The following is a 25621-nucleotide window of genomic DNA, read 5'->3' on the forward strand; positions in this document are numbered from 1 at the left end:
TACCCACAAAATATGCTGCAGGTGATGACTAAAGGACAAGGCTGGTGACATTCTATGTTTTTCTTACTGTCAAACAAATTATACAAGAAGACCACATCCAACATCCAGCTGCAGTAAAAAAAAAAGAGGAGTTCTGAAGGGATGCTGGTGCTCGTAAACACTACTACACTTTTGTCCACAAGGACCACCAATTATTAAAGCCAAATTCAATTAGTGAGTAAAGGACCTGAAGACGTCCTCCACCCCTGGTTCCTCTGTTGATTTCATTACTGAGTCAACTCAATCAGCTGATGAAGACTGTGAGTTAGCAACAGTTTGAAACATGTACAGAAAATGCTTGATGTATTTTATATGGTCTATTGGTCTAATACAGGGGTACCCAACTCCGGTCCTGGAGAGCCCCTGTCCTGCATGTTTTAGGTTTCTCCCTGCTCTTAAACACCTGATTCTAATGATGTGCTCGTTATCAAGCAACTGAAAAACTGAAATCGTTCAAATCAGGTGTGTTAGAGCAGGGAGAAACCTAAAACATGCAGGATAGGGGCTCTCCAGGACCGGGGTTGGGCACCCCTGGTCTAATAGCATTGATCACGTTGAGGGGAGAATACATTTGGTATTCAAATAATTCAGCAGAGGCAGGGATATGTAGACCAGAAAGGGGGAACTCCTACACAACCCAATGGCAAATCACACCTTCTTTCCATCTTTAGGAGGAACAAATCTCCTGACCTTTGACATCGCTGTTTCCTGCTGATGCTAGTTAAGTGTAAAAAGTAATCAATGATCAAAGCTTCATCATAGTGAATATCCACATATTTCAATGGTCACAAAACAAAGCAATATCCAAGGTTATGACACTAACCAGATAAATATTCCATCTCCAGCTAAATTGAGTGGGTGTGTTTTCTTCTGCACTGACCCCCCTCCCTCACCATCCATACAGCAACATATTTATCACAATCAATCTGTCAATTAGGTCTGGAGGCACCCGACCGTGACAGACACATACTGTAAAAATGAGTGCAAATTGATAAGAAACAGTGAATGATGGTCTTATGAAAACTAATGGTGTGTCTGCCAGCTGAGAGGCTCCAGGAACTTATTCTCTTATTGAACCTGCCACCTTTATCTTAACACCGGAACTCTATTTTGTTCTGGTTGAGACCATTGCTGTACATCTTCTTATTACCTCTCTGCCTCTTTGGCTGTCCAGCTGCACCCTATCCCTCTCCTGTCGAGCCAGCGGTCAGTCCGTCATGTAAGGCAGGTGTCTTGAAACATTGATGTAATGGCCGTGCGAACTAGGGATGCAACGGTTCTCAATATAATAGTGAACCGTACGGTACGCAATGCATGGTTCAATACGCACTTGTGAATTGAGGTATTTTCGGTTTTGCAATAAAATTGCAATAAAATCGCAATTTCACGTTTCCGTCCATGTATTTCTCTCTGAATTGGCTGTCGGAGCTTTAGAGGAGCACTTGAACGCAGCATGTGTTCACGCCTCCCTGCCGATTAAATCTCCAACGTCCTGGAAGCAGGACTGCTGAGCAGGTAACACCGCCAGTTAAAAACTGTTTCTCTCGTTGATGCTTCCAACAAGCTGATTCTACTGGTGCAGAAAACACAAGAACACAAGTGCAGTGGGGACGTTTATTGCTAAAGATTTGCAGCCCTTTTCCGTAGTTGCGGGCTTTTGTCACCCAATCAAAACGCTCGATCCGTGCTACACTTTCAGCACTAACGTAATTCCCGACTTCTATGAAACAACAGAAAGGCATCGACGTGGAACTGGCTAAAGCACAGAGCCGAGCACTGACCCGGATAGTTGGAGCTATAACAGAGTTATCTCAATGTGACGGTCCGCTTTATATGGAGATGAAGAGCAGTACTCCAAACCGTCCCCTGTATGAACGTCATATATAGGCTACTGAAGTACAGATATTTTTATTTAAATCGGTGACTTTATGTTTACTGGTATATTTATTTAAAACAGTGACTTTATGTTTTAAATATGTACATATTTCAAACATGTACATTTACTTTTGAAATTGTTTACCCCCTTTTATTCTATACCAGTCATCAAAGCAAAGAAGCACTTTTGCATTTGAAAGTGTATTAAATATTTATTTATTTTATTATACAATACACTTGAATGTGTCTGAATGTAAAAAAAAACAACTTAGCTCATGCGCAAAATAAAGCAATCATGTTTGAATATATAAATACAATTTTGTTTCTCCTTGTGTACCGAAACAGAACCGAAACCGTAATCCTGGAACCAAGGTACGTATTGAACTGTGGGCTAACTGTATTGTTGCATCCCTAGTGCGAACCATTGTGTACCACATCGCAACGTCCTAAATCTGCTGTAATATGTGACCCGCCACGGCAAAACCAGCAACAAGTCGGGTGGGACGAATTTGCGTCGAAATAAGCTTTTTTCTGAGGGAAACACGACTACTGACGTACCATTGTGTCTTATGCTATTGCCTATTGAGGCGCTGTGAGTCTGCAGCACATAACAGCTCTGCCGTGTTCCCACCAAAGAGTATTTTAGCCTTGCGTCACTCGGGCAAGTTTGACCACAGGACCATATGTGTTTATTGGTCACTTGATTAGATGCGGCAGAAAGGGAGGCGGGGCCTACCTCCCAGTAGACACTAACGATGTTTAATCAATCATGGCTGAAATAACGAGCAGCCACTAAATACAGGGCCTTTTACCATTCGTAGCCAAGGGACCACATAAAGGAAATTGTGATGCATCACTTGCTAAGGTGATTAAATGACCTGTCTGTCTCTACATGTCAGCCCTGTGATAGAGTGGTTACCTGTCTGTCTCTACATGTCCACTCTGTGATAGACTGGTGTCCTGTCCAGGTGAACCCAGCCTCCCGCGACCCTGAATACAGGATAAGCGAGGATGGACGGATAGACATTTGTGTGCAATTGTCTCACATGTTTCTGTAAAGTCCTTTGACCACTAAAATCTAAAAAGTTCATCTTTGACTCCCAGTGGACGTTTGTGCCAAACCCAAAGTACTTCCCTCCAGGTTTTTGTGCGATATCGCATTCGCAAGAACGGATGGACGGTCTGAGGAAGATGAGGATCTACGAACGTCTCCACCTACTTTTTAATGCTGTTAAAACTTATTCTAGACCAAAGGTTCTCGTCTGTTTTCTCAGGCATTTTCATTTGCCTTCATGTTCTTCAAAATGGACAGTCACGCTGTCGCTGGGCTGCCAGAGCATTGATCTCCTGTGATCAGAATCTGGAGACAGCCCTGTTTTGATGTCGGGTAAGAAATCTCTTTTTATTCATGAAAATCAAGTCACGAATGCTGTGTGCAGCAGGCTTAGATATAGATGCAAGCATACACACACACACACACACACACACACACACAGCGAGAGAGAGTATTCAGTGGGATTTCCATGTTGTCACTCACGTCATGATGAGAGTCTCCTCCCCGGGCTCTCCCAGCACACCGTCCACAAACAGCGGTGTATTGGTGAAGCTGTATTTGTTCCACTGGCGTCCTTCGTCGAAGCTCAACCTGGGAACACAAACAGCTGTTGCACGAGGCACTGACACTGTGAGCGCAAAGATAACAAGCCGGCGAGTTGCCTGACGACTTTATTTCGTATTCCTCGCAGGGCTGCGTGAGGCCCTCTGCTGCGTGAACACCCCTCGGCAGAAGCCAGACTCATTATGCAAAAATACAGAAAGGTGAAATTGAATGACAATCGTCAAAGCAGATTTTTCCACGGCTGGTGGGTTTTGCTAACTAGAATATCTCCGTGTCCCAGTTCCAAAAGACAAACTAATTTCCCTTTGTTTGACTAACTTAAGACTCGGGGGGCTTCCTCTGAGGGAATCAGTCACGCTGTGACAAACGGCATCTCAGTCATAATGACTCACCACAGGTGTCGGATGGGAAGCGGAGTGTGTCTTATTGCGACGAATGCTCCTCCTTGGTCGAGGTACAGCACTGCATACTCCTCGTCAAAGATCTTCGGGGACAAAGGGGAAAAAGAGTGCTTGTTACCCATGTATATGTCCAAGTCGTCTGCACGCGCCCACGCTGTATCAGTCAAGCAAGCCAAGGAACAAATAGCAAACAAACACAGCATCGCAGTTAGAAACAAGCCCCGTCAATTGAAAGTGCCAGGATCAAGTGAGGTAAGAGCCGCCCACGGGCCCCGCACGCAGAGCCTGAATCAAATAACTCTTGAAAATTCATTTGATTATCGACCTTAAAAAGCTCCAGCGAGCGTACGAGGATTAAAAGGCTGCGTGATAAAATCAGGGAGAGTGAGTGATGAGAAGGATTTTTTCAGTGATAGCTGGTCACTCAGTTCATAGTGCTCCATATGGTGAGTGGCTGCAATTCAATTGGGCATGTCATTGGAAATAATAATTATATGGTGCGAGTCTGCAATATTACTAATATAACATGTTTGGTGCAGTGTGCATCTGTGTATATTAGCTGGAAGCCGATCGCTAACAGGGACTTGAAAAGCCACAATTGAAAATAAAGTTGAATAGACCTTTTTTTTAAACAGCGATGACATATTTGGTGGGCGGAGCCAAACTGGTTTCCAAAAGTGACAGTTCTGTAGTAGCGCTGTCACTTGTGAGCAGTAAAACCACAAAGATTATGGATCATCTGGATCCTTCTCTGATTTAATTAAGAATGTGGTGAGTTACCTGAGCTGTACTGACTGTACAGATCCCACTACAATGTATATTTACATTATCTTCAGTATCATTGCAAATACAGTTGACAGTAAGATGAGAGAAGCCCCACCTGTCTCCACGTGTTCCCTGCGTCTGAGGCGATGAACACACTGACGTTGGTGGCGGTCAGCTCTGAGCCGATGGAGCCTAGAGGTGAGACAGCAGACAGACGGAGGGCAAACTCCAGTAAGTGGTGGAGGTGGGCTCTTTCATAATGCAGACACAGCAAATTAATTCTGTTTGAGATCAAATAAATCCAAAATTCGATGAAGAGCAGCAGGGGGCTGAAGACTGCAGCTGGAAGAAAAAGATCCACCGTGCAGTGCGACATTTGCCCATACCCCTAAATTAACCAATAAATCCAGATTACTGTATTCATCTTTCAGCAGTACCCACCACATAAAGACGAGCTTTTCTAATGCTGTGCAGACTGCTGTAATTGCTTTAATCTAGCCTGTAATTGGTGCCAGGTGGCTAAATGCGAGGCTGGGAAGTACTGTGAGTGTTTCAGAGGCAAGCTTTTCCCCTCTTCTCAACCATCCATGAGACATCATTTGCTTCACAATATGTACAGTTACAGAATATCCAAACACCAGCTGAAAATCTCCATGTTGCTGGGTGGTGTTGTCACCCTACTGTAGTGACAAAGAGGCAGGGTTTGTTGATGTGTACAAGAATGGACAACCCCAAAACAAAATGCCTAAAAATTGTTCCATCTCTTGACAAGCAACAACCTCCAGTTCTGAAAAGTAAAGCCAAATCTAAAGTGCCTTAAAATTGCATTCTCTCTGCTGGCCATCAGGGGGTGACTTCTCTGGTTTCAAACAATCTGATTTGTTCTAATGATTAAAGGGGACATATACTGTTTTTCATCAATTTCACACAGCTGTAAGAGGTCCAACAACACTGTTTTCAATATGCATTGCTTTAAACCCATCCATGGTCCTGAATTTCAGCTGTCTAAAAGTTGTTGGCTGTTTCTGTGCCTGCACTTTTAAATGCTAATGAGCTCGCCGCTGTTGGTTGGCTGCGCTCGCTCTCCGCTGTTGGTCGGCTGCTCCCGCTCTCCGCTGTCGGTCGGCTGCGCTCGCTCTCGCTATTGGGCTGCGCTGGCTCTCCGCTGCGTTTGCTCTCAACTGTCGGTCAGGCACAGCTCGCGCTGTGTTGCAAACGCCCCCTTGTGAAATGCCCCCTCTCGGATATCTCCTATCATCGTGCAGAGGAGTTTGGCTTATGCAAATGATTCCTTTCATTACGTAACGAAAGGAACTGAATCTGAACAGCCTGTAGGAGCACCGTTTTACCGGAGGGTGGGCTGCAGAGGCCAATGCAAGAGTCACTTGTTTTACTCATCCTGGGAGTTGACAGGCTCAGAGAGGACCAGTTTATAGGTGTAGAGACCAGAGAAACCCTGTTTTTCATAATATGGGACATTTTAAGTGCTTTACAGTCCATGTCACACACATTCATACACTGATGGAAGAGGCCACCATGCAAGGGGCTAATCTATCGCTCATCTAACTAACATCCACGCACATTGACACACCGTACAGCCTTTAGGGGCAAATTTCAGTTCAGTATAAACGCTTGACTTTTGGTTGCAAAAGGGACACAAACAGTTTGACACATCCATCCACCTTGTGTCGCTCTTTGTAGTACGTTTACTCCTCCTTTGCAGCCATTATCATTATTACAGCCACCAGAGGTCGCCGCCTACCAACAAACAGAAATATGGGTCGTAATAAGCATCTTGTATGGATAAATCTACTGCTATTTTTTCTTGTTGTGGTCCTCTAGCTAATGTAATGTCACTATATACCCAGATTTAATTCTGATGTAGGTGTCTAAAACGTGAGGGAATGATGGCCAAAAATGTCAAAATTGAGCCCAGGATGTAAAAGAACCGAATTTTCCCTTCGCAGGCATTTCAGTTAGTAGATGAAGCCACAATTAGACTGAGAAGTGTTGGTTATTTTGCAAGCAAATTATAAAACAATACCAGATTTCCTCTTGCTCTCTTCATTCTGACCAATATGCATCTCGAATAATAACAGAGATGACAAAGAAAATCAGGCGATCTCTTCCCACATCCCTGAAACCTGTTCAATCCCCAGTGTGTCAGGTCCAGACACCTTCTGCAGACACCCGAGGCGTGTACTGATGTGTTATTGACAGTGCCGGTCCACGCAGGGGTAAATATCACTGAGGTGTGAATTCACCCGAGGGGGCTGCTGATCTCATATTCCTCTGTTTATATGTTTTCTCTCCACCGAGTCTCGTCTGTGCTCTTCAGACAACGATGAGAGCAGCGCGTTCCTGAACACAAGGATGATATAGTTTTGTGTTTTTCCATTTGCCCCTGTTCAAAGGTGAGATGACACGTGCATGTGGTCAGACCCCCGTGGGACACGGATGCTGAAGAGGGACAAGCTATTGAAAACTGAAGTAAAGAGCAAAAGCCTGCAAACAGCCAAATGCAATTGGATGTTAGAGCTGCAGCTGGAAACATCACGGCACTGAAATGTTGAGTGGAGATATTACTAACTGAAAGAGGCAGATTTTTTTTGGGCTTCTGTCTATGTGACTTTTGTTGTCTTTGTCTCTTTGAGTTAGAATAACATTATCTACTCTCTATGTAAGAATGAAGAAAAAATAAACTCCAAGAATTTAACATACGCTACTCAATTGTGCATGTCATCGCCAACAAAACACTATTTGGGGAAAACCAGATGGTTCTTGTGCTGAATGAACTTTCTGCAAACAATACAAGACATTTCAACTGGATGTGTTCTTTCAACAACCTGTTTTTGCAATATGGGTAACTTATTTTATGAAAGTGAAATTAAGGTGCATTAATCCAGAGGGTGCAGGATCTTTCAGGGTGTAGTTCTTTTGGGTAAATACAATTTGGGAAAAAATGTTTACATTGTTGCATTTGACTTCTGCTCCGGTTTCTGTCCACACTGACGTTTTGGAAACGCTCCAGAGGACTCACCATGAAGTCATACAGACTGACAAGTAACTCGTTGATTGGACAGCTTTGGCGATTTTCATCCTGCACCAGGAGTCACATGGGGATAAGGAATTCCAGAGGCTGACAGCAGTTCATGCAGCACTTTAATGCTTCTGACGTGTATATTGGGTGCTTTGATTTACTGATTATGAGCATTATGAGTATTGCTAAATTGAGCGCATGTTATGATGAATAATGGTCGAGACAGGACTGTACTTTAAGATGACTGGTGCGAACACATAGTGCAAAGAGCCGGGAGCGCACAGAGGCGTATTACTGTGGATCACTGTCACACACTTTTTAATGAACTGACAAATTACACCGAGTCAGATACAAGCACAAGAGTTTTAACAGCTTCAGACCTATGAATCAGGGAAAATAACCGGCACTGACATGCTTGTACCTAAATAAAATATATATATAAAAAAATACTTTCACACCACGGGCCCTAGTTTCGTAGACCAGGCGCAGTCAGCTTTCAGCGCACCTGCGCCGCGCCGACGGGGTGTGTCCGCCTGGACTTTGCAAGTTTCGTGCACCGCGCAGGCTCGCGCAGAGGCTCGCGCAGAGGAGAGGCTCGCGCAGGCACACCTCCCGTCTCGCCCACCGGCGCAAGTGGGAAAGAGGGAGGAGAAGAAGGCGTGAGTGGGAGACGAGTAGGAGACGAGGCGTGGACTGGGATTAATACAGCCGATTCAGATCTTCACCAATCAAATGAGCTCCTTTCCTCTCCTTTAATGCGTTAGGGGAGATTCAGTGCAAGTTCCGTCACTTGACAACCCAATGACAGAAGCAGCGCCGCCGCTCCCACCACGCTCATCACGCGCTGTGCGCGCGTATCATAATAAAAACAATGCCCATATTATAAAAAACAGGAGAGAGAGAGGGAGATGTTTTGGTCCGAGAGGCTGAGTTTCCGTTACGCGTGCCATCCGCCTTTGATCTGACGTCAGATGTGACGGGACAATCTATATAGATATAAATTCACGTGTTGATTCAATTAGTTGCATTCAATAGTGTTTGTTGTGATTATTTATTGCATTTAAATGTGCCTGGAACTGTGGAAACCTGCCTGTGAGGTCTCGGTGACGTGTGCGCACTGCGCGCAGTCAGCCAAACTTCCACTCCGCCAGCTGTGATTCGCATTGAATGAATGGACTTTATTTACGCCTTGCGCCGAAAGTAGACCAGGTTGGAGCTGGCGAGCTTTCAGAGCAGTCTCGGCGAGGCTTTTTGTCACGAAACTTCCGCTACGCCAAGCTGAATCTGTGACGCCTCCCCCTGCTGCGCCGCCACACCCATCTTGGCGCAGGCGATCCACCAAACTGCCAAACTGACCGTGCGCAAGGCTGCGCGGGTCGAAACTTGCATTGCGCCGGCTCCGCCACCCTGCGCCGCCCTGCGCTGCGCCACGAAACTAGGGCCCCACAAATGAACCGAACGAGAGTCTGCTTGGAAATGGACCGAGACCCACCTTTTCCAGCGGTCTGGCTTTGTTTGTTTGATCCGTTACAGGGTTCAATTGACAGCTTTCACACCAGCTTTTCCACCATCCCAAAACCAACCGCACTAACCGAGCAAACAGACCTGGGTTTGTTCTAACCTAACCAAACAGGTTTGGTATGAAAGTACTCTAAGTGGCTGCAGCTGGCTCATTTTGAAAGCTAATGACCTTTTTTTAAATTTGTTTTCACTGCATACATTTTTACATCCCCAAACTATAAACCTTGAGCATTCATAGGATGTAACGGGTAAAATAGTATAAACAACTGTGAGCATCTGGAAGAGGTTCCTTTCTATTAGTCTAAGATAACACATTTGTATATGAATTACTTTGTAATAAACAAAACTCAAAGAAAAAAAGAAAGGTTTCAATGGGGTTTTTGTATTTTAAGAAGAAAACAAAACCCCTCAGAACTCACAGTAGAGGTGGAAAAGAGAAAAAAAATGTCAGGAGAGATTTGCTGTCACCCACCTGATGCGACAATGAGCCCCGGCGCTGAGTCCCTGCTGGCGATGTTTCCAGATGTGTAGGGATTGGCAGACACATGGAGATGGAGATGTAAAGAACAGTAGGGCTGCGGGGAAGAAAAATCACAAACTCACTCGTCAAAACTATCGGAATAAAACTGCTGCTGCATCGACTTGGATGCAAAGTCCCCAATTGGCCAGTTTCACCATTAATTTTGATTGGGTTAACCTTTCCTGACACAATTCTCATTACGAGCCAGCAAAATGCCAGTGGTGCAGGCCGTGTTGTGATGGGCTGTTTAGAGGTTTATTAAAACTCCTGACATTTCCTGACAAATGACTGTATAATTCGGGTAGAAGGCGAGGCATGCTGCAGAATCACTAATTGGTTTATCAAAAAAAGGGAGATTACTGTATATGTCAGGTTTTAAGAGAAGATGCGCTAATTTGCCTTTACAGACGAAACCATCCAACGCATTGGAGGAAGGTGCTTCACAGCTGTAGTTAAAAAGTTTCTTTTCACTCTGAATGTCCAACCTTGACTTTTGAGCGATCGCTCAGCAAGGCTTCTCATAGTGAGAAGCAACTTTCAGGAAGAAAGAAGCTTTTCTCTCTGACACCTCTCGGTCGTTGTTTCCTAAATGGGAGGCCGGCTTATTGGACTGAATCAAAATGGCTGACCTTTAACTCAGCATCCTCAGAGCGCTCAGCTCTGACGGGCGCTGCTCTTTCTGAGCTTGGCCTCTCGTTGCTGCTGGGATCAGTCAGCTCCTGTCAAGGTGTCACTTTGATGGGAGCGCAGGCATACAGAAACATGTATGAACACTCGCAGACACTCACCAGCACACAGTGGATGCTGTTGCCCCTCAGGTCTTTGCTGGGCGCCTGCAGTAACCTCCAGTCTCTGCCTCTGTTGTAGGTGATGTGCGTCTTTACTTGGTTATCCGTCTTTTTGTTGGCGAGGAACATCCCCTTTATTCCTGCTACCTGCAAAATAAAAAAAAAGAGAACTGCTTCACACTTCACGTGTCCAAAAGATATTCCTATTATATTTCGAAATCTCATAGACAGGCTGCAGAAAATAAATGCAAAGCAAATCCCATGCCTGTCTTCTGTCTGCCCAACAAAAGCACATGCAGAGTGAGAAATGATTGACTGTCTGGGGACTTTTAAGTTATCAATATGCGTCGTAAATGAACCGATCAGGGATATGGAATTAAATCACATCAGACGAAAAAAGTCCACTTTAGTAATCGACAGGTACTTCAATTTCCCTTGGAGTAGAGATTTAGAAATGCGTGTCCATTTAGCATATCCTACGCTTTGGGTGGCGGCCCCAATCAAGCGAGGGGATTTGATCTTATCGCCGAGGCCACGGCAAGACACCGGTCGCATCATCAACAGCTTGATTATTTGATTCGGAGATATAGTTTTCAGCTGATATTTGGTGCTGCTGGGTCTTATATATCTAATATACCTGCATGTGTGCCAGAGCCCTAACATGCTTGTTTTTTGGATTAGGTGCACATTGCGAAGTAATATCTGCAGTTATTCATCAAGGAAAGAAATAATCTCAGCCTCCCAAAAATCTATATCCCTGGCACAGCCCCCCTCTTGCCTTTGTTGGTGTCAGCACTTTGAAGCTGTTTCGTATTCACACAATGTGCTGTGAAGACTGTCGGCCTACAGCAGCAGGGCCTGTTTCCAAAAGACAAAACATCATCTATGCCTCTGAGCTCTAAAATATTGATCAGTGTTCATAATAAACTTGTGTGCTGGGCACTCGTCAAGCTAGCCTTTACATGATTCTATTATTTGAAAAGAAGAAATTGGCCAAAATGAATACTGCAGCCATGGTGTGTGTGTGTGTGTGCACTTTGGTTTTCAATTGGTTTTCCATTATTTTCAATTGAAAACCAAAGCAGAGTCATTCAACTTACAGCAACACGTACAATCAACACCCAGGGATTTGATCATCACAACGATGTGTGAACTACCTCGCTTGGGGCTGTGAGCACTTGGCAGACAATAATGGCCACAGGAATGTCCTTTGGATTTTATTTCTGTGGTGGCTGGGCTCATCCTCAGACCTAGCCTGAGGAGCTCAGATATCCACAAGGAGCTTGGAGCACAGCTGCTGCTCCTTCACCTCAAAAGGGGTCAGCTGAGGTGGTTCAACATCTGACCAGGATCCACCTGGACGCTTCCCTTTTGCACATGGCCAGGGTAGACCCAGTATACACTGGGGGGTATAGATACACTATATTTCCAAAAGTATTCACTTGCCCATCCAAATAATATAAATCAGGTGTTCAATCACTTCCATGGCCACAGGTGTATAAAAGCAGCATCTAGGCATGCAGACTGTTTCTACAAACATGTGTGAAAGAATGGGTCGCTCTCAGGAGCTCAGTGAATTCCAGCATGGTACTGTGATAGGATGCCACCTGTGCAACAAGTCCAGTCATGAAATGTCCTCACTCCTAAATATTCCACAGTCAACTGTTAGTGGGATTAGAACAAAGTGGAAGTGATTGGGAACGACAGCAACTCAGCCAAGAAGTGGTAGACCACGTAAAATGATGGAGCGGGTCAGCGGATGCAATCCATACATCAGCAAGTGCAATGCAAAGCGTCGGATGCAGTGGTGTAAAGCACGCCGCCACTGGACTCTAGAGAAATGGAGACGTTCTCTGGAGGGACCAATCATGCTTCTCCATCTGGCAATCTGATGGACGAGTCTGGGTTTGGCAGTTGCCAGGACAACGGTACTTGTCTGACTGCATTGTGCCACGTGTAAAGTTTGGTGGAGGGGGATTATGGTGTGGGGTTGTTTTTCAGGACCTGGGCTTGGCCCCTTAGTTCCAGTGAAAGGAACTCCTAAACCTTGTGGAAAGCCTTCCCAGAAGAGTTGAAGCTGTTATAGCTGCAAAGGGTGGACCGACGTCATATTAAACCCTATGGATTAAGAATCAGATGTCACTTAAATTCATATGCGAGTCAAGGCAAGTGAGCCAATACTTTTGGCAATAAAGTGTATCTCGTTTGGCCTGGGTATGACTGGGTCCCCCAGGAAAATATGGGATGGATGGATAGATGGATGGATGGATGGATGGGTTAATGGGTGGATGGGTAGATGGATGTTTACCTCATACAGGTCAACCATGACGTTGCCCTCGGGGCCCATGCTGCTGACCACATTCTCCAGAGCCAGAGTGTAGTAGACCCCCGATGTGTCCGACACGTACAGGTTGTAGGTTTCATTCTGGTTCCACTCCTGCACGGCTGCAACCACACGGTTTTCATCTGTACTGATCACATGCAGATCCTGGCAGAGAGGCAAAGTCAACATCAGTAAGGGCTCACAGTGACACATTCACATTTAACCTAGTAATAGTGTTATTACTGTGTTATTATTATAAGATATTATTATGATAACATTTTTATGTAAATGAGTAATTTAAAAAAATAATACATCCACAGAGCTTTTAGAAAGGTGCAGAATCAAAGTATCTCTTCTTGTGAAAAAAATATTTTGATTGTGAATTCATCATTTTAAAAATTATGACGGTTCGTATTTAATGTTCCCCGCGACCTGACACCAGATAAGCGGTAGACGATGTGATGAGACGTATTTAATGTTTTGTTTACCTCTGTGTAGATGTGTGACGTGTGGCTTGTGAGCCAATAGAATAGAACGTTGGTATCACGTGGTATCTGTGTGGAGTCAGGGGTCAAGAGTCTTTGGGGTTGCCAGTTAGTGTGGAAAAAACTGAAAAATGTTTGAGTTTGACAGTAAGTGGGCGGCATTTCGGTACCAGGCCCTAGTGCTAAGTGACAAAAGGAGGAGCGAGACCAGAGTGAACGTTGGTTCAGCGTTGAATCGTCGGAGTAAGCTGAAGGAGTTTCAAGGACTGAAAAGAAACGCCGATGTGGCCACTTTTCTTCTTGGCCGTTAAGATATCATTAAAGCTAGCTAGCTAGTTGTGCAACGAACTGGCAACCCATTGAGGGCCCATGCGCTTCAAGCAACAGCTGAGTTGTGACGTGAATATAATGGACGGGGGAGAAAGGGCTACATGTAGTGGCTGGATGTTATCAATGTCAACAGCACCTTTAATACTCATTTGTATGCTCTTTTTTATGTGCAGGCTTTATGTGACTTTTTTGTTGTTGCTCAGTCTCACTCGTTAAGCGTTTCTCTTGGGGAGGCATCATTGCACTTAGCAGATAGTTAATCTTTCACTGGCATGTTCCGCCTCGAGCTAAGCCACGCCCTGTTTCATAGCTTGTGAACCATAGACCCTTTTTGTGTTTGTAAACAGCAATGATGTAAAAAAAAAAAAAAAGTATTTTGTGGGCAGAGCCGAACTGGTGTCAGCAACCGACAGCGAACTCCCGCCTTTCTATTTCCGGTACATGGGACCTCAATATGAATTTCTGATGCATGTATTCCTATGGGTAGATCGAAATTATTCTCTGGTCCTGTTTGAATTGTGCCATGAACTTCACATATGTTTGTTTGTGTTTTTTAAAGATAATTTTTCATGCAAAAAAAAAACAAAAAACTGTGATTTATTATTGTGTAGAAGTTTGATAATGGTAGGTTTTGTGTAAGGCCGCTTTGTGAACTACAGCTCGTCGCTGCTCTCGGCGCGAATGATATCCGTTCAGTTTGAGCCAGCGATTCCTCGTCGGGACGGGAACCGAAAGCATGAAGAGCCGTACCTGCTAGAACATTCAGGAACAAAACACACCGGCATCTCCGTTTGATCGGCACTGAACCGCTGTGAGAAAGGGTGATGACATGACGTCACATACGCCACGTGTAGTCTTTCTCATTGTACAGCCTTAGACTGAACAATACAACAAACAAACGGTCAAACTCTTGACATGAAAAATTGTAATTTAAATCCACAGAATATTTCTAATTCGGGGCATATAACGACTGGGACCAGCAAATATTTCTATTATCTGCATTGAGACCCATACATTTTTCACAATCTCAGAGGTCTCATGGGAGTCTAGCGGAAGGGGCGGGACTTCGCCACTCTATAGTGTATTTGTATGTGTAGGTATGTATATTTATATGTATATGTGTATATATGAGTGTATATAAACTCATATATACACTCATACTAAATTTATGTGTGTATATACACTCATACTATTTATGAGAGTCTATATAAACAGGCCGGCTGTGGCTCAGCAGTAGAGCGAGTCGTCCTCCAATCAGAATTTGTAGCTCCTGATGTGCAGTGATGAATGGGTTTGTGGGTATGGGTAAATGTAGACTGAATTAAGGGTAAAGGGCCTTGAGTAGTCGAAAAGCGTTATAAGAAATGCAGTCCATCTATAAACCAGTAAACCCTAATTTAATGATGAGTCAGCCAGTCAGTCATTTTTAGTCTTCTGATATCACAACAAAAGTTATCTCAGAACACTTTTCACACCAAGCAGGGCTAGAACACTCATGATTTTCAGAGTCGATATTTTCAAAGTCCTAACATCACCAGGAGGAAGAGTTACAATGTGACAGTGGTGAGAAAAACTGCCTGAACAGACTTTTAGGTAGAAATATGGAGCAGACCAGGCTCTTGGGTTCCATCTGCCTTTGGTGTTGGCAGTAGTATTAGCAGTAGTAGTAATACCCCTCCGGTTAATTCTGAAGCTTTTATGTGTCTTTCAAAAAGGCACAGCAAGTGGCTAAATGAGACGACTAAATGTCTTCACTAGAACACTAGTAGTAGTAACAACGAGACAGCATTTCTTGTTGAGACATTAAATACGTCATTAGAACATGAACAATATGTTGTCACGACATTGTCACAGAATCTCATTAAAGTTACAGTTGTTAGAGTGGGGAGGTGAACAGAATGCTTATTTTGTAATGCTAGCAGCAATAATGATATAAGCCGTGTCCCAATTCAGTGTCCATCGTTCGGAGGCTGCATCTGAACACCAAATGCATCACAACGGCAACAAGGCTGTTCCACTTCAAATGCAGCCTCCTTTTCCCGGATTCAGAGGATCCAACTAATGGCCCAACCTATCCCAAGATTCATCACGCCTATGACGAATGGATTTTAATGAACATGGCAACTGCTTGCAGATCAGCAGAGAGAGATGTGATAGCAATACACTCTTACCTGAAATATATCACCAGCTGTGAAGCATAACCTTTATCATAATATAAAAAGAAAAAGAATACAATTTAAATTCTGGCTCCATTTTAATCGTATAGTACCTTTTCTATGCTCTTTCTTGTCAACTGCATGCTGGTTGGTGGGCAACTGGAGCAGCAAAGGTGAAGCAACCAAAAATCCTCTGTAGACCAGACTCAGTTCGGTGACTGGTCGGTTTGGCCAGCGTGGTCTCCAAAGGATCAAACCGCCGTAGACGACAAAGGCCGCATAGTTCGGAGGATGCTGCATTGGGACACAGCTCTAGTGTATTGCGTTTTTTTAAGTAATCGAAAGTTTTATTTAGAAAAACGTATTTGAAATATGTACCTGAATATATCATTTACGCAGGTTGCTCCTCATGATCGAAAACATGATCTCTCATGTCTTTTAGATTGTATCCTGCTTTCACACTCCTGCTGCCTTTAATCATAGTCAGTGATCAAAATTGCAACGTCTATCTGTATTCACATATTCAAACTGAGCGGATACTGAAATCATTAACACTATGTCAGGCTCATTGGGCAGAGATTATGTAGCGGAGGCCATGCTGGTCGGCTGTGTGCTTCATCTACCTCCGGCTGTGCCAATAACACCTTGCAGTGAGCCAACAGCAACCGGGGCGCCTAGGGCTTGATTGAATAAAACATGTCTAATTGTCAATGGGGACTTGACAAGCGAGGCCATGCACACACGTAGCACCACGGAATAACAACTCAGGAGACAGTGTGAGAGTTACTTTTGGCCTTGATTTGCCCATAAATAAAAGAAAGAGAGAGAATGTCACACAGAGACTGCGATGAAGCTGAAAGCATATTATTTTGAATAAACTCCAGCACCACCAACTTAATTTCCCCCCTCATATATAGTTGGTGTCCCATGGTACCCAACTGATAATTTCTTCATCACACTGGTTTGGAATGTTATCATGGAATTAATGTTTCAGACGAGCCAAACTGCATCTACCATTTTTGTGAAAGCACAACGTTGAGTTGGGAAAAATATCAGGTTTGTGAAAAAAGTCACAAATTTGTCACTTCACAACAACTTTTGGACACGCGGTATCAGAAACTGGTCTTGGTGGATCCTAACGTTGACAATAAAAAATGTGTGTCCCTGTACACGAAACCAATAGATTGCATTTCAGATCATTTCACCAACATTTTCACTAACTGTTTGTTAGTTAGTTAGTTAAATTACGGAACAAATGTACAATTACATAAATCAATAGATTGACTTTTGGTTTGACATGGGACACAAACAGCTGTCTCCTGCGTGACAGTCATCTGTTTGCGTGACCCATCCAGCCAACACAACCTCACCCTCTATTTACTACGTCACCTGACTTCCTCCTTTGCTCCCGTCACAATTACGGCCACTAGGGTTCGGCGTTGTCTTCTTGTGTTCGTATCAGTGAACCGATGATAAAAAGAGGTGTAGCGGGCTCCTTCTAATACAGATTTATCACCGCTGATGTGGGATGAACGTCTGAAGCGGGCGGTAAATCATCCAGATCTTGTGAGTATCTGACAATGTTCATTGTATTTTAATCAGGCGGCGTGTTACCTTGGGCAGAGTGTACTTGGGCAGCTTCATTGGCATAAAGACGTCTCTTTTAGCAGACACATAGTAGATTGGCCTCCCTGCCGCCGACACCTAAAGGTGAAGAAATAGTTGTGTGAAAAAAAATTTGAGACACGTAGGGACACCTAAAGGTGCACCTCTGAGAATGAGCTTACAACATCTTTGCTCGAATGTCTTTCACTGAGCAAACTGGACAATTACCCACCTGGACAAATACATACTCGTCTTGCACCACCAGAGAATTGGGGTCAATGTAGCCGGGGAATGGTTTGCCCTTGTTGGCATCGGTGCAGTTCTGCAGCTTGCAAGTGACATACAGCGCCTCTGCTCACACACACACACACACACACACACACACACACGTGCATGCACACGCACACACACACACACACACACACACACACACACACACACACACACACGTCAAGCCATGGCATCAGTGACCGTATTAGCCAAAAGAAAAGGCAGCCTTCACCCAGAGCCAAGCCTCCCATAGCTTCTTACATTACTGGTGTCAATAAAGTGAGGTGGGGCGGGGGGGTGGAAGACCACAGGGAACAATTGCTTTCTTCTCTTTCAAATGCGGCGCAGCTAGAGAGTCTGTCCCTCCATGTTAGCCTCTGCCAAATATATGTCAGCTTGGTATGCAAGCACATGATCAATAGTGGTTAGCTGTGTGGCTGTAATATCTGACCCCACTGATCTGTGCTATGTGGGTGGCACTGAAGCATGGACCACGGGTCTGACCGAAACAAGGGCACACACACGGGCCTATATTTATATATATTTATAATACATTTATCAACCAGAGCAGTCAGCTCAGAATGTAGCAAAAGTTTATCAGTGATTCTCTGTCAAAGCAGAACCAGCAGTTACAGGCTTTCAGCTTTCTTTGTCTGTCTGTATGTCTGTCTGTCTGTCTTTGTCTGTCTCTCTTTCTCCCTGTCTGTGTCTCTCCATCTCTCTCTCTTCCTGTCTCTGCTGTGTGTCAGTGCCATGGACAGCGCCGTACATCAGTCAGTGGGTGATGGTGACTGCTCTCATTGGGGAATGTAGGACCCAGTGTTTTTAAAACTTGACCCATACCAGGTATGAAAGTCAGGATATCTGGTACTTTAACTGTGCCCATTCTTTTAAAAAAAAGTATTTATGGAAGTGTATGGAGTAGCCCTTATAAACACTCTTCCATTTCACTTGGCTTTCAGAAAGCAGGGGGGTATTGGCCGGCCAACTTGTAGACCCTGATATACTATTTTTTTTAATATAAAACCTGAATCGTATGGTTATTTTTTCCAAACCTGCATTTTAAACAATTTTAAACATTTTAAACCAAAGGATATTGGTCACTGTCACCCACTGACTGATTCACAGTGCTGTGAAGTACTTGACAGTACTCCGACTACCGAAATTTTGATATCAACAGAGAATACATGATTTGTTAAAGGTTAGACAGATAATGACAAACAGATGAAGTCATAATATTCTGTCATTCAGAAGGAGGAGTGAGATTCCTCGATACCTACACAAGCGCCACTGCGCTAATTTGCTTGCTTTTACAAGCTCTCTAATGTATGCATTACTTTTCACTCCATTGTCATTGTGTGTCCCCGCCATTTCCCTTTAGGAGAATTCTCCCAAAAATAAAAACTCCACAATGCTTACGCTACAGTATAAAAGACACGAGCAAATTGACAACTCGGAATTCAATTACTCACGTCCTTCAGAAATGCTGGTTTCCAGGTGAATTAAGCCTGGCTCTTTGTCCAAACCCATTTTAGACCTGAAAGGCAGACAAATGTGTTTCAGGAACGTCACTGTTGTTCTTTTGCCTTTGGGCAGATGCAGTCTAACTGACCTGGTGGACTGCACACTGCAAAGTCATACAAATTTAGAACTGCAGAGAGGTTAAGTCATTGGCTATGACAGGTGTGGTAAACATCAGTATGAACTGGGCGGCTGTGTCTTTGTCTTCATTGTGGATGGCAGTTCAAAGTGTGAAGAAAAGTAACCCCCTCCCCCCCAGATAGATGGAGGAAGACGTTTCCTGACATCATTAGCAGAGGAAAATCCATTGATTTTCTCTCTACAGTAGGTATGTCCGCAGATGGAATAGCATATAACCATTAGGGTATTAAATATGTATTAAAAAGACTGGGGGATCAGAGGAGAAGCAAAGGCAGCACACACATGGTGGAGCAAACGGGGAGGTGGAGAGAGACTGGGGAGAGTAAGAGAGAATGGGCCCTAGTTTCGTAGACCAGCGCAGGGCGGCGCAGGGTGGCGCAAGCGGGGCAGTGCAAGTTTCGACCCGCGCAGCCTTGCGCACCGTCAGTTTGGCAGTTTGGTGGATCGCCTGCGCCAAGATGGGTGTGGCGGCGCAGCAGGGGGAGGCGTCACAGATTCAGCTTGGCGTAGCGGAAGTTTCGTGGCAAAAAGCCTCGCCGAGACTGCGCTGAAAGCTCGCCAGTTTCGACCTGGTCTACTTTCGGCGCAAGGCGCAAATAAAGTCCATTCATTCAATGCGAATCACAGCTGGCGGATCGGAAGTTTGGCGGACCGGCGCGCAGTGCGTACACGTCACCGAGACCTCACAGGCAGGTTTCCACAGTTCCAGGCACATTTAAATGCAATAAATAACAACAAACACTATTTAATGCAACTGATTGAATCAACACGTGAATTTATATCTATATAGATTGTCCCGTCACATCTGACGTCAGATCAAAGGCGGATGGCACGCGTAACGGAAACTCAGCCTCTCGGACCAAAACATCTCCCTCTCTCTCTCCTGTTTTTTATAATATGGGCATTGTTATTATTATGATACGCGCGCACAGCGCGTGATGCGCGTGGTGGGAGCGGCGGCGCTGCTTCTGTCATCGGGTTGTCAAGTGACGGAACTTGCACTGAACCTCCCCTAACGCATTAAAGGAGAGGAGAGGAGCTCATTTGATTGGTGAAGATCTGAATCGGCTGTATTAATCCCAGTCCACGCCTCGTCTCCTCCTCGTCTCCCACTCACGCCTTCTTCTCCTCCCTCTTTCCCACTTGCGCCGGTGGGCGAGACGGGAGGAGTGCCTGCGTGAGCCTGCGCGGTGCACGCAACTTGCAAAGTCCAGGCGGACACACCCCGTCGGCGCGGCGCAGCTGCGCTGAAAGCTGACTGCGCCTGGTCTACGAAACTAGGGCCCAATGTGTCCACAGGTGGCACAACCATAAATAGAGTGAGAAATAAAAGTGGGTCTGTGTGAGGCCAATGTGAGCAGAGCAACCGCCACAGCATTAGACTTATTGGTTTGAGTGTTGTCCCAGATGAAACACTGAATATGAATATGATGGTCTTCTTATCCCAACTGCATTTCCATTTTTACTGAATAATCAATTCAGGTACCAAAGATCAGTGTAAGGCAGGCAAGAAATTCCTCCTTGAGTTATAGTGCAGCTATACGGTTTAATCTTTATATTGTCAGCGAGGGGCGGCGAAGCTCCAGGTCGGTGTCTCTGTGGATGCCTTGACTCCAGCTTGGACCACTGCGTGGTCTGTGAGGACGCCTGGCACCAGAACAGGTGGAGCTCCAGATGTTTTTGCAGCGATTGTAAGTGAAGTTATTGCAGCTGAATGTGGTGGAATACAGAGTGCCGTTTGTCCAAAATCCATGCCACTGCTCGGTTTGACTAAATGAGCTCACGACTCTTGTCATCTTAACGTGTTCGGTGGCCACTCGTACAGCAGAAAGAAGCTCCCTGTGCAGCCTCATTACCAGGAACACCACCAAACCCACCGCACAGTGTGATGCCCAAAATAGAACTTTGACAGCTTCTGCAGCATCAGCCTGGCAGGCTCCCTTCACTCCTGGCTGCCCAGCTTGTTTCTACCCTGACAGTTTGTGGAGGTGAAAGCTTTTTGTTGCAGTTAGTTACTGTATAGAGGCCAGACATGAATTGGACAGATGAAGGTGAGACACATGAAGGAAAGACGGTAGGGCTGAAAAATGTATCTAATTTTCATCGCGATCATGAGTTTCCAGCAATTCAATTAAAATTATCATATGTGATACTAATGTTTAAAATGTGTGCTCATAGTTACATGTACAAATGAAGCACTGCCTAAACTCAAAACTAGTTACCAGGTGGCGATAGTAGTTTGGCTTCATTTTTGGGGAGCCGCCATGCCAATGCGTGCACCCATAGACCGTATAAAAGAAGAGGGTGTCGTCATCGTGATGTCACTCGTTGGATTGTGAAGTTTGTTGAAGCATTTTGGCTGTCGCCATCTGGGAATTTTTGCAACCAGTGAAAGTAAGTGACCATATTTGGACTGCAGAGGAGTCACGGGTGGATCTGATGAACAGAAGTGGCAAAGCAGCACCCATACTGGATCCTGATCCATCTGGCTGCTGTTGTTAAGTTGTTAACTAAGTTAGCTTCATTATTCAAGGTGTTAAGTCATCTTAGTAGCTAACTGCATTGGTAGCGTGGTAGTGATGATAGCTAGGCTGCTGTAGTAACCTGTCAATCACCAGGTAGCCCCGCCCCTAAAGCATCCCCTGCGTTCTGGTCTGGTGGACTCTAATTGGACCTGTCAATCACCAGGTAAGCCCCGCCCCCTAAAGCATCCCCTGCTTTCTGGTCTGGTGGACTCTAAATGGACCATAATGTACTTAATGAACATCATGCTGGATTGAAGAAGACTTGAAACTAGAGATTGAGACCATAAACTCATGTTTACAACGTTTCCTGAGATAAAACATCAAGAGAGAAGTAGGACCATGTTCTCATAGACTTCTATACAATCAGACTTCTTTCTGCAACCAGAGGAGTCGCCCCCTGATGGCCAGTAGGGAGAAATCATGTCTAAGGCACTTGAGAATTGGCCTCACAATTATGCTACCAATGCATTTAGCTGTTAAGATGACTTTAACACTATGAGAACGTGGACTTTAACCTGAGTCCTGAAACCAATGGGTGTCGTCACGATGACTATGTCCACTTTTTATATACCATCTATGGATGTAAAGAGGGTCAACAATTGAAGATTCCAGTTCAATACTATCCCAACTTATATTCTTATTGCAGTCTTCATATACTTATTTCAGACGCATGAATAATTAAAATCCTAAAAACCTCTCCGGCTCATCTGCTTCTCACGGTGCCGAGAGGCAGACCTTCTTTCTGTCCAGGACATTTACAATGTCAAAAGTGCTCTTTAGTTTTTAGTGACAATTGTCACGCAATTATTGTCTCATAAGTAAAACAAATATATATATGATGTTCAAGAATTATCAATGTTTTTAGCTTTATGTGGTCAGGTAGTACACATTACAGTCGTAATGTACCGAGATTGATGATAACTGATATTAACAAAATTAAATATTGATATCATGTTGATATAATAAACACACTTTATTAAATAATCCAGCAATTATTAAATCTTTTATATCTACAGTTGTGCTTGATTGATGTTTTTTCAAATTTACTATAAATATTACTATTATATTGTTACAGCACTCACACATCCAAACTACCTATGAATCCTATCCCATAACTAACCCTGAAAACCCAAATCAGAATTAGAGCTGACTTATATTTTCTTTTGAAATTGCAATATGAATAAGTAATTGTCATTATCTATTCCCATTAATGTCTTAAGCTGCAAGAAAGGTTGACTTTAACTAATAAGCAATACTGCTGTGAGGCGTCCAAAGTATCTGGTCCGTCTGACTGCATGCTGATACAACGATCGCTCAGTCAAGGATGGTTGCCTCAAAAAGAAACTCTTTATGAAGTTGTTGTTTGGAAAGGCAGAGAGAGGAATGCTGAGTGAGGTCTGGTGAGGACGCTCTAGATAGAAAATCTGGTTTATATTACATCAAGTTCACACAGGAAATGGTTAGAAGCTGGCGTAGTGGTTGGTGTCTCAGTCACCAATAGATGCTGGCTATTGAGATAAGACAAGAACAGATCTATAGAGTGGCAATATGAATTTATGAGCAATATAGTAATCCATATTAAAAAAGAAGAAGAAGCAATACAAACTAGATTAAACAAAATAATCTTTGGAGGAATTAAACATCATGCATCATTATACAACATCCATCCATCCATCCATCTATATATATATATATATATATCTTTATCTATTTTCATGTAGAACATGAATAGATATAGATATAAATAGGCATGTTTAATATAATATGTGGGTCACCGATGTAGACTCAGAGTTGAATTTATGGAAAATAATCATTAGGTAAACACAAATGAGATTTTATTTTCAAGTAAACCTGACCTCAATAGAAATAAAAAAAACAGACCTGAATGGTTTCACATGTTAGAATTGTATACATTGTTTGGAATGTCCACATCTCTGTACTTACCAGTAGAAACGGTTGGGAGCCACTCTCTCGTGCACCACCTGCCACCTCCTCCCAAACTCCACCGAGCTGTAGAGCTGTAGAGAGGACCAGACACCAGTGAGGATCCATTCTCATCCAACAGTCCACCACATGGAGCATTTTTGTACGACACACAACATCACTCTATCAAATGCTGGCTTTGCCCTTAACATGGGTTCTTTAGGTTGGTTCTCACAACTATGTACGTAGTGCTTTATTTCACTAAATGATATTAGAATTCACATAAGATTCAAACACTGCAGAGGAATATGATGGCTAAAAGGCATTTAGGGATACAAGCAGCGTCTGCCTGAAGCCTCACAGAGGTGATTGCGCCACACACAGACTCACAATGACCGACAAGCAATGAATGAGACCATAAAGAAAGATGTGCAGGGTGAAAGTATTCCTGCACTAGAGAAATGCACTTTGCTGTAACAACCCTGTGATTGGGAGGGAGGAGATGAGAGGAGCCCGAGCGTGGTGGTTGGTCTCAATGCGGCCATTGTTCACAAGTCAGTAAATCGCTGGATTGCTCAAACTATCGCGACGCTACACTGAGGTTGGAGAAAGCAAGTGAAGTCTCCTGAATGGAACAAGCACCCTGTTTCAGCTGATTTAAGTTGTATTCTTTAACATTTACATTAATACATTAAGTCAATAAGATAGGGTTAGTTCCCCAAATGAAAAGAAAATATGAATTGAATATTTTATTTCTGTATTTTTGTTAATTTGATATACTATGGGCTTGATAAAAATATGGGCCAATGTAGCCTACAATTAATATGAAGGGGCTTTTTTTCACTGGTGGTTTACCCATATTTTTAATCAGACATTTAGTTATAAAATATTTTTTAAAAGCGGCCGAGGCCATCACTCAAGAAACATTTCATTGGATTTTTGGATATGGAGAAACTTTCCTCACACTTTAGTGGAAAAAATAAAAAATGAATGCTTCACTAAATTATTTATGCTGAGCAGACGTTAGCTCAGTCGTTGAGCTGTTAATCTGTGTGTACCGTGCAGACTCATTTTCAGTGTTTGATAGTGTAATACCTTTTTTAGTTTGACTTGTCTTTTGATGGAAGTGTCTGTGAATGGTACAGTCTGCAGAACTTTCCGTTTTAGGGTTGAAGGAAATGTCCGTACACTTAAGAGAAAATGTACTGGTGATTTTCTGCAAGGACATTTTCTGTTTTTCCACATTTTCTTTTCTTACAGTAGCAGTGTACCGGAATCATGGCAGAGAGGGGGCCTTTAACCTCTAGTGCTCCAAATAAACAAATCTAGCAACTAAATCAAAGCAAAGTTTAGTTGCTCAGTAAATCAACAACCTCTCCAGCAAACTCCCTGAAGTCCATTAGTCTCCAAACACCTGTGTTCTCTACAAATCCTGATGACACACCCATCTACTCTAGAGCTCACAGCTGGAATTTAATGAGGCATAAAACTTATTCCGCCATTTCAAGCTGGACTTTTTCCAACACGATCAACCACAAATAATGTGTAAACAACCATCTATTATCGGATAGCAAAAATGTGACTCAGCTTGTTTAAATCCATTTCATTTCTAATTGCATCTATTTACTCCAGGGTGAAGTGTTGGCCTGCATGTCAAACGCATCAATGACATCCCAGGCTGTCCATCTGAAAGCCCATACACATTGTCATCACTGTCAAATCTATAATTCTCTTTTGTTTTATTTGTATTTTCTTTAAATGTCTTATTGCTTCCT

The 25621-nt window shown here is 43.7% G+C and overlaps 1 protein-coding gene across 6 annotated transcripts in view; it reads right to left on the bottom strand.

Moving 5' to 3' along the window:
* Positions 1-25621, bottom strand: part of sorcs1 (sortilin-related VPS10 domain containing receptor 1) — a 274281-nt gene that overhangs the window by 91573 nt on the left and 157087 nt on the right. For all 6 annotated transcript variants that reach the window (XM_084004951.1, XM_084004950.1, XM_084004952.1 and 3 more), the window contains exons 5-14: positions 23868-23941; positions 19209-19273; positions 17699-17817; positions 17476-17565; positions 12876-13055; positions 10568-10714; positions 9732-9834; positions 4814-4890; positions 3925-4016; positions 3452-3559 (exon numbers count right to left, since the gene is read on the bottom strand). In XM_084004951.1, the coding sequence (XP_083861077.1) occupies positions 3452-3559; positions 3925-4016; positions 4814-4890; positions 9732-9834; positions 10568-10714; positions 12876-13055; positions 17476-17565; positions 17699-17817; positions 19209-19273; positions 23868-23941 (1055 nt within the window). The remainder of the gene's footprint in view (positions 1-3451; positions 3560-3924; positions 4017-4813; positions 4891-9731; positions 9835-10567; positions 10715-12875; positions 13056-17475; positions 17566-17698; positions 17818-19208; positions 19274-23867; positions 23942-25621) is intronic.

This window comes from Eutrigla gurnardus, assembly GCF_963514095.1.
Source record: "Eutrigla gurnardus genome assembly, chromosome: 3".
Taxonomy (NCBI): Eukaryota; Metazoa; Chordata; class Actinopteri; order Perciformes; family Triglidae; genus Eutrigla; species Eutrigla gurnardus.